A 14,354-nucleotide genomic window follows, 5' to 3' on the forward strand; every position below is an offset into this window, starting at 1 on the left:
CTCCTTAATCTTTTAAAACATTTCAAAACTTCACTTCCTGCATGTGTCTTTGTTTCTTTAAGGCTTTTTTTGTATCCTTCTGTGGCTACAAGTTTTTTGTTCTCTGCAAGTAGAATCCTTTCCTCTGGAGCAATCCCCTCCAGAGGTACCTTGGACTTCATGTCACTTTCATTGGTTATTTCATCCTAAAGACCTAGATGGAACCTTTAACAACTAGAGTGGGGAAGCAGGATCATTGATGCCTTTGTTAGAGACAATTGCACAGGTAATCTCCTTGGGTACAACTGGTTGCCATTCTGGCTGCAGGTGGCAACTTGTGCATTTGGAACTAGAAATTCTCTGGTATGGACAAATGCTCCTCCTCACTTTCCACTCCCTCCCCTTGATTCAGCTGTGAGCAGAGCTCCCCATCCCCTTTGCCCTCTGCCACCATCTGCTCCTTCCTTTAGGCCTGGCCGTGGTGCCCTCTCTCTAGACAGGTGGGCTGGCAGCAGTTTGGCAGAGAGGCCTGGCCTGGGGATGGATTTCTCAAGCTGTGACATCTGGACATCAGCTTGTCCTCCCAGCTGGACCCTCTGCTGGCTGCCTGTCTGACTTTTCTGGATGACCAGAGCCTGTCTGAGGATCTAGTCTGAGGTCAGTTCCTGCTGGTTGCCTCTTTGAGGTCTCCCTGAACAGTCTACTTGGCTTGATTAATGACAGAGGGAAGAGAAAACTGGGTATTTTAGAAGCCTAGAGGAAATGCAGCCTTTCCTAATGAAAGCATTTCCCAGGGTTTCGGCTTTGGCGTGGGGTAGATAATTGTCTGATGGCAAGATGCAGCTGGCCCATGTGGCCCTCACTGTGGCCTGCTATTCATCTTCCTTTGCCTCCAAGGATGACTCTTACCCTGATAATATGTATGCACAACACTTTCCAGGGCCCCTGGAGTACAGTATAATGAGTCAATGCTGGAACACCTTAATCTGATTTGTATAAATTCTCAGAGCACAGAGCACCAGGAGTACAGCCAGCCAGCTACAGGTAGGTTCTAGGACCTCTCCCTTCCAGTGTGATGGGGGTGGGCACAGGTCTCAGCCTGCTGAAGTGTAGACAGGATTGGAAACATACAGGTCTCCTGAATTGCTCAGCACATTTATTTCATGGTGGGGGAGCTTATACTTTTATTACTCCTGTTTCTAATCCTGCTTCTGAGGACAGAGTAAGTAAACAGATCATCTGAGTCCCTGATGGGGCTGCCTTGACCCCACCCAGTGCTGACCCAGTTGGGAAATCAGTGCCTTTCCTGGTTCCAACAGGACAACAAATCGGAGTCTCAGAGATGATGTCACACATAGAGGTCAGGGATCTCTGGTGGGCTTTGCACTATAGCTGCACAAACAGCCTCTGATGTGCTAAGTCCCCTCTGTCCATTTTGCTGGCTTCCTTATCCACCCTCTATTTTATCCTTCTGGGTTTTCACACCAAAGTGAATTCTCTTTATTTTCTCATGAAGATCAATTTAACAATCTTATTGGTAGCCTTTGCTCCTGCTGACCCAAGGTATATTTCTAAATAAAATATAGTTACTGATGAAATGGGGATGCTGGTTCTATTTTAAAAAAATCAAACCTGTTTTTCCATCCCTGGTTCTCAGTTGGCCTTGTGTGATTGATCTTTAATTATCCAGGAGGGTGTACCTAGGTATCTTAAGAGCTGCAAGGTCCAGTTAAGAGCTCTCGCCTGGATTGTCTTTTCTGCCTCCCAGAGATGTGGCTTCACCTTCCCTATTTTCCATCTGGGGACCCACCTCTTTTATAGGTAAATGACTTTGGAAATCCAAGCCTTGCCAGGATCCCACATATCATGGAAATGCATATCTAGATTCTGACTGGAGGTGACAATTCCACATGGAACATGCTGGTCTAGAGCTCCTATTTCCTTTTCCCAGCATAGTTTCTGCCCTCTATCATTCATATTCTAAGAGGCAACCTCTTTGCAAATACCTTGACATCTCTTTACCTTGGTGTTTTTCTTTCCTAAGAACAGGTTTAAAACTATTCATCCAATATTCATTAATTCCACAAATATCAATTATCTACTTAGTTGGTGCCAGCTTATATGTTGACATTTCACAAATGTTCTCTTTCTTAATTCTCACAAATCCCAAATAAATTGGGACTATTAGCCAGTATGTTGTAGTGTGTTCCAGTTAAGAGAATGGCATATGTAAGGCCCCAGAGGCCCAGGCGATCAGGGGCAGATTTCTGTGTGTCTGAGGCAAGAGGTGAGAGAGAAGAAGGTCAGTTGGAGAGCAGGGCAGCTTCCAGGGCGCCAAGGGCAGGGTGTAACCTTTGGAGATGTGTCAGGGCAGGTTGTGCATCCAAGAAAGACACTTGTGTACTGGGCAGAGGGGCAGAGCCTGAGGCTGGTAGACAAGGTCACTAGTGGTTACCATCTCCCTGAGGAGAAATGAGGGTACTCAAACCATGCTGTGGTGATGGGAGGTGACCATGTAGAGAGAACAATAAGGAAGCTTCTGGGGACTGAAATATCTAAGCCTGAGCAGGAGACAGGGAACGTGGTGCCTCCCACAGGGTTGGGTGGTAGCTAGTCCTTGTTCTAGTCATACTCTGCCTGCCTGCTTCTCTCTCCTGCACACCTGGGTGGTCTCATTGCAGTGTTGCCTATGCTGGAATCTCCCATGGCTGAACCAGCCCTACAGTGCAAATGTCAGGCTTTTGATTACAGTGGATCAAGCCACCTCTCTTTCAGGAACTGGGGTCAGGGTATTATCGAGGACCCCACTCTGGGCCATCCTGCACTGGCACCTTTTATGGAACATCCCAAGGGCAGAGATGTGGCCTTTCCCTCACCTCAGTGCAGGCAGCTCTGAAAAGGTCCTGCTCAGGCGCAAGGGGCTGTGGCAGCTGTGACTTAGTACCTGGGGTTGGGAAGAGGCCAGGGATGTATGTCCAGGTCAGCAGATTTTAGGCAGTGTTAGGAATAGAATGCTCAGGGCTGATCCTTGCTCAGTCTTCTGGTTACAACCTGCAAAAGTCAGATGTGACCCCTGCTTGCCCTTGAATAGCTTTTGGACTAAGATGATTTGGGGGAGAGGGTGAGTGGTGTAGGCAGATCCAAGTTCATTTCCTCAACAGGTCCCATGCTGTGTGCACCAGATATGTGCTGGGCCCCAGAAACTGCAGAAACCCTGGAGGAGCTCTCAGCTCACCCACATTGAAGTCAGATGGAAAATCCTGCTTGGGTCCTTTATTTCCTCTTCCATTTCTTTCTGTCTTCATCCCTCCCAAATGGAAAACACATGCAAATTGCTTAGGACAGTACTTGGTGTACATTGCTACCTGCATTTCATAGAGGGTAAGTCAGGGCCACCCACAATACCTCTTCAAGACCCCTGAACATACTGTATTTTACTATCATCAACGTAAGACTAGAACAAGTCTTGACTTGTTCAATAGCACTCAGCAAGTGAGTGCAAGTGGAGATTCAATTTGCTCATTCAGTAATTATTTATCGAGCACATTCTATATCTATGTACTTCTGTCCAGATAGGGGTTACAGCAGTGAACAAAGCTGACTCAGGTTGTGGTGAAGCCAAAACTTTGCCTCATCCTACCATGCCATCAGGCTAAGCTGCATAGACAGTAGAGTAAGAGTTGTACAGTATGACAGTGAGAGAGGAACTTTACATACACAACAAAGTCTGTCCAGAAAGTATCCAACCATGTACTATGAAAAATAGAGACATTTATTGAAGAATATACAAGATACAAGAAACATTGTACATAGGATAATAATGCCTCAGTCCCATTCAAAGTAGGTATCTTGGGACCTCACACAGTTCTCCCAGTGGCTCTTCCACTGTTGAAAATCCTCTGCAAAATCCTTTGTTGGAATCGCCATCAGCTGCCCCATTGTATTTTCCTGAATATCATCAATGGTCTGAAATCTCTTCCCTTTCAAAGGTGGTTTTAGTTTTGGGAAAAGCTAGAAGTTGCAGGGCTCCAAACCTGGGCTGTAGGGGGTGCTGAGTCACCTGGATAATTTGAGGTTTTGTCAAAAAACTCTGCATGAGACATGATGCATAAGTTGGGCACCTTTTCGTGATGAAGCTGCTAATCACCAGTTGTCCATAGCTGGCAGTTTTGTTGTATTGCATCTCAGCTGACAAATAACATTGAGGTAGTACTCATTAATTGTTTGGCCTGGAGGGACAGCACCTTCCCAATCAAAAAATACAGTTAACATGGTCTTGATCTTGCTATGACTTTGCTGCACCTTCTTTGGGTGTGGACTCTTAATTCATCTCTGGTTCATAGCCATCAACCCATGAGACATCTTCAGTTCTGACCTTCTTGAGGAAATCTCATTCATTGGTAGTGGTTTGAATCAAGCCATTGGCAACTGTAGCACAATGTTCTTTCTGCTCTGGTAGCAGAAGCCACAGAGAAAATTTTGTGATGACACATTTCATGCCAAGATCTTGCATCAAAATCTCAGGCACAGTAGTTTCTGGAATCCCCAGACCAGCTTCTAGTGACTGTAGTCACTGATCTTTGTTGACTGCAGCCTGTACACATTCAACATTCTCAGATGTTCTGCTTGTTGCCTTCCAGAACATGGATCACCTTCAACAGATTCTTAACCATCTTTGAAGTGTTTGTGCCACACTTTTATTTGTGCTGCACTGGTTGCATCATCCCCAACAGCCTTCTGATCATCCAGATAGTTTCTGCAGAGAAATGTGCAAGCTTAATGCAAAATTGGGTGCAGATTGGTTGCTCTACTGACTCAAGTCATTTTGAATGTGATGGCCACACAGTACACACACTCACTCGATGGCATCTACAGCCCCCACTGACTAGCACAGTGAAGTCATCATTGTTTATGCATGTCCCTTCCAGTCTACTGTCCTTGGCTTCCAGGTTACATCAGTGTCACACAAACCATTCTCGTTATACTAACAATGGCTAGATGTTTTCTGGACAGACCTTGTATCTCTAGGGTGGTCAGCTGAACCAGCTGAGTTCCTGCCAGTTCTGTCCCCACCTAGAATGAGGTCACAGGCTTCAAGGAGAGCCTTGGGTCCCTCTCCTGATTCTGGTTCTTGTTTGTTTCTGACTTAATTCCCACTGGTATCTCTTACCTGGTTTCAGTTCCTTTGCTTTGCATCCAGGTCTTTCCTATGTCAAAACCTTGGCCCCAATACTTTGGTTTCTCCTTTCTTCTCAAGAACTCTCACTGAAATGCTGTTTTTGGTTCCTTGTCCCTTTTGTGCTGCAGTATAGATAGGCTAGCCAGAACCTCAGGCTCTCACTTGCAGGAGGATGAGGGTTTAAATAATGACTGTATCTGCTCTGCTTGACCTTTCTTTGCAAATGAGCTTTGTGTTGTGCCTTACCTGAGATGTGAGGGAGAAAGGCAAGGACTTCTTTAACCAGCTCCCTGCTATTGCCCCTGACCTTGTCCTCAGTAGCTCCAGCTTGGGCTGTTAGCCCTCAAGACCAATGGTTAGGAGAGTCCACACAGTTCGGAGCCTCTCTCCTTCCAGACTGCCCCTGTTGGTTCAAGGCATGGCATAACTAAGCCCTGACCCTAGTCTTCACCAACCTGCCCTGAGGAAAGGCATTTCCTACATTTTTCAGGACTCAGGGGAGCCCCAAATAGAAGCTGCCCTTCTACTCTCCATTCTTGATCTTTTCCCCAAAACTTCCCTCTCTGGACAGCCAGATTGTGAGGGTAGTACTCCTTCCTTTGGATCCCCAGCAATGAACCCAGCAGGTCACTCAAGTTAGGACACTGAGGTTGAGGAGGAGCTGCAGAACAATGCAGAGTGTCAGCTTCTGTCTGAGGCAGGAACTACTGAGATAGCACCTCACCAGGAGAAGGGGTGGCAGTGAGTGGAGAAGATTGGACAAGCTCCAAGTAAAGATTAAGACATTTTGAGTAGGCTATACATGAGAAGCAAATAGTTGTTTAAACAAAGGAGGTCCCCCCCAAGTCACAGATGGAGGCAGCAAATCTTTCTTCCTGATATATTTATATATATAAGGAAAATATATATATAAGTATATATGCATTTGTTTTATACATATATTTTCTCTTTATATATATATATTCTCTTTATTATATATATGTGTGTGTATATATATATAGCAGGAAATATATATATATATATATATTTGTTTTATATATACAATTTTCCTGTCTTTATATTTTCTCTCTTTGTGAACCAAGATTAGTATGTCTTCTTATCAGGAGATCCATCCATCCATCCACCCATCCATCTCCCTATCTCCCTATCTCCCCTCCCACGCATACCCATTCATCCACCTATACACTCATCCATCTATCTATTCATCCTCACATCCATCCACCATGTGTCTATCCATCAAACATGCATTAAGTACCAGTCATGGTCTTGGGTAATGCTGGATGCTGGGTTCTAGAGATAATGTGTATATAGAGGGAGATATCTAGAATAGTGGGGAAAAAAAATCCCCTATGCTTAAGAAACTCAGAGTTTGGTGAGTAAATGCACTTGTGAACTGACAGTGTGTAGATCATGGCAGAAGGTGCCCAGGGTGATAGAAGTGGGGCAGTGGGAAGGCCTATCCATACCTGGGAAAGAGCATTGCTCAAGCCTGTTCCCTTGAACTGAAATGCATTAACCCTTCCCAGAAGACACACTTGTGGGAGGGCTCAGGGCTTCCTTTGGCCTTTCTGAGTCACATCCTGTTTTTCCCTCTTCATTTCAGACCTCTCTGTATTCATACATTTGTTAAATACCTCAATTCATTGTGAATTGAAATGCCGGAGGGAAGAAGGGAAGTACCACTGGGTGCTGGTCTGGGCCACAGCTGGGGTGCTGCTGCCCCTGTGTATGAGTGTGTGTATAGGTGTAGATGTGTCAGAGCATCCCACTGGTTGAATAGCATCAGCTATGAGTGGGTGGTTGGGAGATCCATGAACGTCTTGAGAAGAGAAATCTTCACATCATCAAGGAGTCTCAGCTTTGAGTTATCCTTTCAGAAAAAGATTTAAAAAAATAAAACCAAGCTAATTCTAAGTGGCTTACATTCTCTTATAAAACATCTCCATTATGGCTTTGTATTCCAGAGGGAAGGCCAACATGTCAAAAATAATTTTGCAGTGGCAGTGGCTCCTGAGAGCTGGAGTTGTGGGGAGGCTGACAAGGGCAGGGAGTGGGTTAGTCTTTTGCCCTGAAGAAATACTCTCCCAGGGATGTAGGGATGGGAGACATGGCTCTGTCCTGGTGTTCCCTGTAGGGCAGAGGGTGAATTCCAGGTGGTTGGAATCATTTCTCTCTGCTGTCAGATAAGCACCTGTGTATTGCAGGACCCTAAGAAAGGTTGCCAGGTGCTGACATGCCTGCTTCCCTTTGGCCTGAGGCTCTTGTTTAAGTCAGCAGGGGTCAGTCATCCCAGGCATCCTCCTGCCACCACTGAGGTATCTCCTGTCCATCCTCCATCTACTTCTTACCCCTGCAGCTTGCAGAGGTGCCAGGAACATGGGCCTTAGTGGCATACATCCCTGTGCCTGCTGCAAGTACACAGGTTGAAGGCAGATCGGCCAGGGCTCTGTGGGAATGGTCAGGGCACAGGGATATCATCGAAACAGTCTGCTCTGCTTGAGAGTTAGAATGAGTGTCTGGGCAGGCATGATATAGCAGATGTTTTTGATGTCCTGCACCAGCTCCCTTGGCCTGTGTCTGATTTCAGTTGCAGAGGACAGTTCCCTTAACACAAGCTCTTGTCTGTTTTGAGGGTACCCAGTCAATGTGAAGACAGAAATTCCAGGCTGAGAAGAAGGTATGGGAGTGTTGGGAGTGCAAGGGACATTCTGGGGAGTGGTGAGGGCCAGGCTGCGAGGCAGCTGTGGTTTTTCCTGAAGCCCAAGGATCTTATTTGATCTTCCCAGGAGTCCTGTGAGGCCAACAGATTGTCCTATTTATATCTGGTGATTTTGTTTTCCTGAAATATTTTTGGCAGACACCTTGCTGTTTAGAAATGCAGAGAATTGTCCCTTTGACCCACTTTGGCTGATGATTGTTTGTGCAATAGCTCCTGGGAGGAGAGGGTGTCCTGAGGGGTAACACCTGAGAACAAAGCTGCCCCGCTCCTTACGGAGGGCCCTTGCTGGGTCCCTGAGAAGGCAGATGTGGGTGTTTGGGCTCCTCCAGATTATGGTCGGGGAGTGAGCCTTGGCCCACCCCTGGACCCCACTGCCATCGTGTAGCTCTTCTTGCTGTTATTCCAGCTTCTCCCTCACAAACTTGTTCTCAAGAGCTGAGATGGCCAGGTCTCCTCTAGGGCCCAGCTGTACTGTGGACAGCTAAGCAGAGGGCAAGTTCTCAGATGCGCATAGTTGCAAATCCCCAAAGTGACCCCTGGCTGGCCATGATGCCACTGTGAGCAAGGTCTGTGGCATCTGAATCTCCATCCACACAGCTGCCACAGATCACGCTGGCCACCATCATCCCCAGGCCCAGCCAGGGACCAGAGCAGTTCTAAGGCAGAAATGTGATTTCTTGGCATAGACCCTCCACTGGAACCCTTCTCCCTAAAGTCCCCAGTGTTGTTACTACTTAGCACAACAGACCAGGCTCAGCGTGGCTCAGTCCCTGTGTCTCTCTTAAGCCCACTCCCTACCTACTCTACTCGTTGGTTCAGTTGAACCTGTTGAACTGTTTTCTTAACCGGGGTTGGCCCATTGTCTGTTTTTGTGAAGAATATTTTATTGGCACATCCTTTGTTTGTGTATTTTCTATGGCAGCTTTATACTATAACAGCAGGATCAAGCAGTTTCAAGGAGACTGTAAGTCCTACAAAGCCTAAAATCTTTACCTTTGGTCCTTTACAGGATATTCTGATAGACTATGCCCTACCTGGCCCTATTCCTTTGCACAGTCATGCCTTTGCATAATGCTGTGCTTTTTCTAAAAACCTCTCCACTCTTTATCCTATAATTCTTCTAGACTGAGCTTTCTCCCCATCCTTCCCTCCCACCTTTGCTACCTGAGCAGGATGTCCCATTCCAGTCTCCTGCAGAACTTGCATGCAAGACTCAATTGTGACAATGACCACTCTGGTTCTCCTGTTTATGTTCAGATCCACCCCCAATTCTAGCTCCTAAAGCAGGGCTAGGTCTTACTCTATTCACCTCCTGCCTGGTGTTTTGAATGCGTACCCGGAAGGCAGAGGATTGCTGCATAGATAGTGGGTACCACTTCTTAGTGTTACCATTCAGAGTCACCCTAGCCCTCCATTGGTTTCTTCTCCTCTCTCTGGAAGTGTACCAGTGGAAAAGGTTTCACCACCTTTATCTTTGCAGATCTCCAACCTCTACCTGTATGACAGTGTTCTGATGCTGGCTAACGCCTTCCACAGGAAGCTGGAGGACCGGAAATGGCACAGCATGGCAAGCCTCAACTGCATCCGCAAGTCCACCAAGCCATGGAATGGAGGGAGGTCTATGCTGGACACAATCAAAAAGGTATGTGGGAGGGAGAACCCTCCTGGGCCAAGGCCTCCTCGCACCCCTCCTCACCCCTGCCTCCTGCAGCAGGTGTCATGAATGGAGCTCTCTTCGTGGTTGTCCTGGCAGGCCCCTCCCAAGCTCCTCTCTTTGCCACTCTTCCTGTATCAGTGTTTGAGGGAGGAGTGAGCCAGGGCTCATGTCTCTGTGTTATTATGATTGTCTCTGTTTTCATATGTGAAGATTGGACATTAGAGAGGTTAAGTAACTTGCCCAAGATAATAAGTACAGTAGTCTCCCCTTATTCATGGTTTTACTTTTAGCAGTTTCAGTTACCCATGATCAATGATGATTGCAAAGTATTAAATGGAAAATTCCAGAAATAAATCATTCATAAGTTTTAAATAGCACACTATTATGAGTACCTGCTTCATCTCATCACATTGGCATTGTATCATCTCACATCATCATAGGAAGAAGCAGGTTGCATGCAGTGCAATAAGATATTTCAGGAGAGAGAGAGAGACCACATTTACATAATTTTATTGTAGTATGTTGTTTTGCAGTATGTTCTATTTTATTCTTAGTTATTGTTGTTAATATCCTATTGTGCCTAATTAATACATTAAACTTTATCATAGGTACATGTGTACAGGAGAAAATCATAGTATATATAGGGTTTGGTAGTATCCATGGTTTGGGGCATCTATTGGGGGTCTTGGAATATATTCCCTATGGGTAAGGGGGAACTACTGTAAGTAAAAAAATGGAAGCAACTGCCTAGCTCATGTCTTCCATGGTTTATGAGAGAGGCTGTCTCAGTTGGCAGTGCTTATCATAGGTGTGCTTATCAGTCAAGACCACAGCCTCTGTGTGTGTACATACATGTGCATGTGGGTGTGTTCATCTGGGTGTGGCTGTGAATGTGCATGTGCAGATACTCTGCACTTGTGATGTGTCCCATGACATACTAAAGCACAACACCAAGTTAGAAAGCTAGATTTGAAGTGAATTGGGTAATCCACAGAAGATTTGTTAGTTTGAATTGGCTTTTAGAGGCTTCAAAAGAGCGTTTAAGGAAATCTGCAGTGCTAGGAGTTTTAGTCACAATAAATTGTGAGTGATTTCAGTAGTTGCAAACATATTCTGGTGTTGGTTTAAATCTACTGCAGCCCAAGCCAGACCTGGGTGTCATGTTGGGCTAGCTCAGGCCCTGGGACTCTCCCAGCTCACTGACTATGGGGGATTAAGCCTCAATGAGACCCCCTTTCCAAGTCTTGAAGAAAGAAGTGGCTTTACCACAGGGTAGCTCAGCCCCTCTGCCACCTGCTCTTACAGAGCCCACTGAGCCACTGGAGAGAGGCAGTGGTCACACGCCCCCCCCCCTCCCCCCCAGTCTGTGGCCATCACCATGCCCTGTGCACAGTTTCTCCTTCTGTCCTTGCAGGATCTGTGATGTGGATCTAAGTAATCTAGGCTGATGCTAGGAGGTAAGCAGTGACTTGCCTAAGGTGGCACAGGTGGCAAAGCCAGGATTGGAGCTGGGTTTTGGCTTCCAGGTCTCATGCTTGCTGCTTTGCAACTCCCACCATGTGCCTAACATGGCTCTTGTTGACCTTTGACTTTCTGCTTGGCTCAAGCTAAGGTGAGCCCCTGGGGCAGGCTGCAAGAGTAGACTGTAAGCTTCAGTGGGAGGGCATAAAAGCTGTCACTCTTTAATCTCATGGCTAGCACAGTGTGTGGCACAGAGCAGGTCCTCTAATCATATTGACTACATAAATGACAGGTGCAAGCCTTAGGGACTTTTCCTGTGAGTCATGGCCTGGGAATTGTTGATCTTACTCCGAGGCCCTAGGACTGCCACTGACTCTTTTCTCATTACAGTGTACCCACTACTCCCCCAGACCTTGATTGTTCACTTCTTGGTGACCACTTCTGTTTTCTTTCTTGCCTTGGGCTTTCCTCCTCTCCCCTGTCCATATCTGCCTTACCCTGAATGATTTTTCCTTCTCTCTGCAGGGTCACATCACAGGCCTCACAGGGGTGATGGAGTTTCGGGAGGATAGCTCCAATCCCTATGTCCAGTTTGAAATCCTCGGCACAACCTACAGTGAGACCTTTGGCAAAGACATGCGTAAGGTAATCCTCAGGGGCCTACCTCCTCCTCCTCCTGCTATAGTGGCATAGGCCCTGTGTTCCGAGCAGTGCTGACCAGCACAGAGCCTCCGCCCCTACCCCCAGTCTCTGCTGATGTTGCCATGGTGGTGGTGTTTATGCCAACGTGGGGAAGAGGCTCAGAGAGTTCCAACAGAAAGTGCCAAAGTGCTGCTGATATAGTCTCTGAGTACAGTAGGGGCCTGGAGGGCCAGCCCTGTGGTCCTGGGCAAGCCTGGGAGGGCAGTGCGTTTCTCCAGAATGGCTGAAATCAGCCCAATGGCAGGGACAGGTGTGACTGGCTGAGGCAGGAGTCAGAGGCTATAGCCAGAGAGTATTCTCTAGATCCAAGAGTGAGACAAGGCCATGAGCAGACAAGTGACACAGAAGGAGGGTAAGAAGCTGGGAGTGCGAGGACCCACTGGAGAGAAGAAAGAGGCACATGGGCTTTATCACTCAGGGTGGGCTTTGGCTGTTTCATTTGGTACTCCTGCAAGTGGTGGGCCTGGGGGCTTTTCCAATGATACTTTCCTTCTCTTATGAGGGATTTTAGGATTCAGGACTGGGGGCTGGCATTGCCCAGAGCTGGGATCCCTGGAGTGAAGGCACAGATGGATGTGCTCATGATGTGAAGGGGCCACAGGCTTAATCTAATGAGGATAGCATCAAAATATTGGTTGGTTGGCATGCACTCAGGTACAGACTCACACAGTGGTCACACACATTCACAGAGTCACACTCACATTTCCATACACTTGAGAGAAAGATGTTTCTTCTAATGACAGTACCCAGGAGACAAAGAGCATGGTGAGCTCTCAGCAGGGCAGGGTAAACTCTTGGCAGAGATCCCTTCACCCTGGATGCTGGCACTGGCTGGGGGCAGAAAAGAGCTCCATGATGTGGGGGTACTGAGAATCTAGGAGAGGGATTCTCTGCTGTGCTCCTGGAGGGCCAGATGGAAGGATGCATGTGTGAGGCTGTGGAGGGTGTGAGAGCATTTAGGGATTGTCATCAGTTACAACATGGGAGGACTGTTTCCCCAGGGAGAGGCTGGGGAGACTGAGGATCCATGTGTGATGTGAGTAGGGGCACTTTCAGCCCATCCCGTGACAGAAGGTGGAGTCATGGTTTGGTCATAACAATATGGAAGGTTCAATAATTGATTGAGATGCAATGGTGATGCATATGGTTTGATGACAATTGGAGGCTCAGAGGTTTGTTTATGGCATCATAGATGGGATGGATGACTGGTGTGATACCCTGGTGGGCCAGAGTGGGACCTGTAGTGCTAAGGGTGCCAGGGATGTCAGTTAGGCATATCCAAAGCTGTGAGGCCTGGTAGAGGGCTGGGGACAGGTGGTCAGCATTGGTCTGGGCATTTATGGCCACAAAAGAAGTTGACTTGTGTTGGGACTCCCACCTGGACAGGGGAAAGCAGGACACAACACCATTTCAGTCACTCTGATAGGAAAGGAGCTTATCAAGCATAGCTGCCTGAAGCAGCGACCATTCCCGTCTGCCACGGTACTTGCCTTCACTCCTCAGTGTTCCTCTGCTGTTAATGACAGTCAGGCTCTGTCTGCTGGCTCCTTTGCTGCCTTGTCCTCTTCTGTCAGCTCAACTCTAATATCAAGGCCCCCCTAGTGGGTGGAATATTGGCTATGGAGGTCTCTGCCTCATCTTAGGCAGCTGATGGGGGACATGTTGACCACTCCAGGGACCTGAGACAGCAGGAGGCAGTGTCCTTGACTTCCTGCTTCAGGTGTCTGGGTCTTCTGTGTTGCCATGGCAACACTCTTCCAGTACCCTAAAGCCAATGGGAGCTGGAATCTCTCAGTATAAGGAGCTTCTGAGCACAAAGCCTGGATGTAATTGAGTTGAAAGAGAAGCTGATTTTCAAGTGGGCTTTATTTTTAAATGTATCCTTTTGTCATTTTAAAATCTGCCTTTAATAACTACATATCCCAATTGTTATCTGCCTGCCTGGCAGCTTATCATGGTTAAAGAGAAGTTATCTGGGAAGCAGGAATGGATTTACCATAGCAAATGTTTGTTTGTTATGTTTGTTATTTATTCAGTCCCAGAGCACATTAAAGAGAGGTCTGGGAGGTGTCAGGATGAAGCAAGGAGAGTGCACTGGGGCAAAGTGTGTCACGGCTATCCATCATTTAAAGGCAGGGCTGAGATTGGCTTCTTGGTGGAAGATGGGGTTGTGAGGGGTAAGGCTAGGAAATTGGGGTGGCATAAAAATGAAGTCGGGGTGGGCAGCAGATTTGAGGATATGCTTAGGGTCCTGAGGCACACAGAGGCTGTGCAAAGATCAGTCAACCTAAGGGGGCAGGGGCACTCTGAGGAGCTCTCTCAACTGCATGTCTGTGGTCATGCCCAGTGTGGAGCTGTTAGAACAGCCAACAGAGTGGATTATTAGATGCTGTCATGTTGAAGCAGAGCCAGGGGATCCCTGCAAAGATCACATGTATCTTAATATATGTATATATCATAATACATTATTCATCTATCATCTGTGTCAGTCTGTGTCTACATACATATGTTAATTTAAAAATAACTACAGCAAACAAACAAATGCAGACACAAAAGCCCAAATCAAGTAACTTCTTTAAGATTTAAACCAAGAGTGCTCATTTGAATGGATGCAAATGGATCATTTTTCAAAGTAAATAGTCTGAAGGGAGATCTCA

The 14,354-nt window shown here is 46.9% G+C and overlaps 1 protein-coding gene across 1 annotated transcript in view; it reads left to right on the plus strand.

Annotated features, from left to right (window-relative positions):
* GRID1 (glutamate ionotropic receptor delta type subunit 1) overlaps positions 1-14,354 on the plus strand; it is a 727,533-nt gene that overhangs the window by 484,543 nt on the left and 228,636 nt on the right. The window contains exons 7-8 of the mRNA XM_045842113.1: positions 9,358-9,519; positions 11,521-11,640. Of these exons, the coding sequence (XP_045698069.1) occupies positions 9,358-9,519; positions 11,521-11,640 (282 nt within the window). The remainder of the gene's footprint in view (positions 1-9,357; positions 9,520-11,520; positions 11,641-14,354) is intronic.

The sequence above is a fragment of the Phyllostomus hastatus genome, unplaced genomic scaffold, assembly GCF_019186645.2.
Source record: "Phyllostomus hastatus isolate PE091 unplaced genomic scaffold, TTU_PhHast_1.1 phas_contig_38, whole genome shotgun sequence".
In the NCBI taxonomy this organism is placed as follows: Eukaryota; Metazoa; Chordata; class Mammalia; order Chiroptera; family Phyllostomidae; genus Phyllostomus; species Phyllostomus hastatus.